General features: G+C 36.6%; 1 protein-coding gene across 2 annotated transcripts; it reads left to right on the forward strand.

Annotated features, from left to right (window-relative positions):
* Positions 1 to 60: 60 nt before the first annotated feature.
* Positions 61 to 2373, forward strand: LOC140969455 (protein root UVB sensitive 5-like). 2 transcript variants are annotated; one of them, XM_073430815.1, is made up of 7 exons: positions 61 to 159; positions 551 to 610; positions 706 to 819; positions 1040 to 1100; positions 1172 to 1290; positions 1641 to 1733; positions 1809 to 2373. In XM_073430815.1, exons 1-7 carry the CDS (start codon positions 64 to 66, stop codon positions 2037 to 2039), a joined length of 774 nt encoding a protein of 257 aa, XP_073286916.1. In that variant the 5' UTR covers positions 61 to 63; the 3' UTR covers positions 2040 to 2373. The 2 variants fall into 2 exon arrangements, with proteins under 2 accessions (XP_073286916.1, XP_073286915.1); XM_073430814.1 differs by having other exon boundaries at positions 61 to 610.
* Positions 2374 to 2379: the final 6 nt, after the last annotated feature.

Genomic DNA, 2379 nt, shown 5'->3' on the forward strand with positions numbered 1-2379 from the left:
ATGTCCAAACTGGAAGTTGACAAATCATATTCTTTGTTGCTTTTTCCAACTATATTCCTGCCTATGCAGGCTGTTGGGAGGGGCCTAAGAGATCCATCATTCCGGGTTATACAAAACCATTTTTCAACCTCAGGAAATCTGGGAGAGGTCTCCGCAAAGGTAAGACGCAATGATATTTTTGCTACTAGAAATGCGTGGCTTAGATTGTTGATTTAAGTTTTGGCATAGGTCCTCTGATTGCATCTCTTTATCGGTCTCTGATTTTGTTTACATGCTTGCTGTTTATTGTTATTTGAAAGAGTGAGAGGAGTTGAATACCACTTCGCTAATCTTTTATACTTTTTAAGATTCTGGAAACAACCTATGCTAGGATTTTCATATATCTTTTTGGTGAAATTCAATCAGCGAGAAGTCGTTTTGTCATGTATTATAATTGTTCCTTATGCTAAACTATGGGAATCGAGGTAATGCTACAATTACAGAACTAATTCAATCACTGGATTATTTCACTATATTTTTCTTGTTTACTTTTCTGTGCCAAAATCGGCAGGAAGAAGTCTGGGAAGTAGCTGCTGAGCTAGTTGGACTAGGTCTAGGAATACTTGCTTTGGTATGTAGGGTACCTGGATACCAATTTATCTTGATATCAATTTCCACTCGTTTGAAAGTTCATTCTTCATTCATTTCAATTAAAATAAAATATAGGATACTCCTGGTATTTCGTCATCATATTCTACGATGACATTAACTTGGCTGGGCGTGCAGCTGCTACACCTTTGGTTGCGCTATTTGTCCCTCTCTGTTTTGCGGTTCAATACAGTAAGCATTTTTTCTGCATGCTTAAGCATAGATGTTAACGATTCTATATATTTATGCAAATTCATAAAATGTATTTTTTTATATCTGAACTCCTTAAGCTAGATTGACAAAGGCTTTTATTGTATCTTTGTCATAAATAAGGGAGACTGACAAAAGAAAATATTCACAGTTTTGCTCGTTGGTTAGTTGCATTTAAATCCTTTACATCATATTTTGGCAGATAAATCTTAAGCGCGCTCGTATACTGGTAAATTTGCATGTGTTGCACCGGAAAGTTCCAGGTAAGCTTGTTCTTGTGTCATATACTTTGGCAATTTTATCTGGATGAATAAATAAGCTTCCTTCTGGCCAGGAATCAATGACTGTAACAAGATGGAAGATATATTAGTATGGGAAAGGTTTATAAAACCAATAATCATATTTGGCGTGTCCTTGGAAGAGATGATCACCGGAAAGAGATGTGGCTTCATGGTATGATATTATTTTCTCAGTAGTAAATTTCTCATAATTTGCATTTGGGTTGAGGGTTCTCTAACGAAGCAATTTCAAATCATTCAAACAATTACACAAACTATGATTCTGAGTTACTTTTTTATCATAGTGATCGATTTCGAATTCTTACTTCGATGTAGTCATAGAGATTTATTATTTGGAATTATAATTTTAAATCAAAACCTCCAATTGTGATGCATCATTATTTTATTTTAATCCAACATTTCTTCTCGCCGTTGTGAACTTATATTTATAGAATTACGGTCAAACTGGTTAAAAATGTTATGCTAGAGTTCAATTTGTTGATTTTCTCCATTTGCATTTAACAGTTGAGGATGCTTCTTAAACTTTATGCAGAGGAGAAATACTTTCTTGTTCTGAACCAACATCCAACAGAATTTGAGGTCTTTGTGTCCTTCAAGGTATATATACAGCCATAGGATTGGATACAAATTTCTAACAATATCAATAATTTATCAAGCTAATTTATTCTCCAGGAAGGAGCTACAGGCGTATCCGTGTTGCGAAGCGTGTGGCAATCATACTGGCTCCATCAGAACTGGAGTAAATCAGACGTCGCCTTCCATCAACTCAAGCAAAGCTTGGTGGAATTGAATGCTAGGTTTGATGACTTCCTGCTACAACTTGAAGCATCTGGATGGGATACAAGTCAAATAATTTTAAAGGTGCCGAAAGGAATTTCAGTACAGGAACACTATACTTTGTGATCCTTTCGCTTGCAATTCAGCAAGGGCGATCTGAAAACACACTCCTGATAACGGCGGACAGAATAGTGCCACCCTTAAACAAAAATCACCTTATGTGTCGTCATGTTTTAAAAATTCAAGTTTCACCTGCTGAATTTCGTTGTCACGCCCTCTTTCATTCTATTCACCAGACTCCTCTTAAGTTTCTGGGTCCATTCTTGCTCCTAATATGTTTTTCTATCCTTTGAAGCTGAGTCCCGACTCCAAGGAGACCTTAGGCATTGTTGTTTTAACACGTCTTGCTTTCCAATGATGTGGCAGCCTTTTCGCCATCCGTCCTTGAAGGTACATTATCCATTGC

Source organism: Primulina huaijiensis, unplaced genomic scaffold (genome assembly GCF_012295235.1).
Source record: "Primulina huaijiensis isolate GDHJ02 unplaced genomic scaffold, ASM1229523v2 scaffold41661, whole genome shotgun sequence".
Lineage (NCBI taxonomy): Eukaryota > Viridiplantae > Streptophyta > Magnoliopsida > Lamiales > Gesneriaceae > Primulina > Primulina huaijiensis.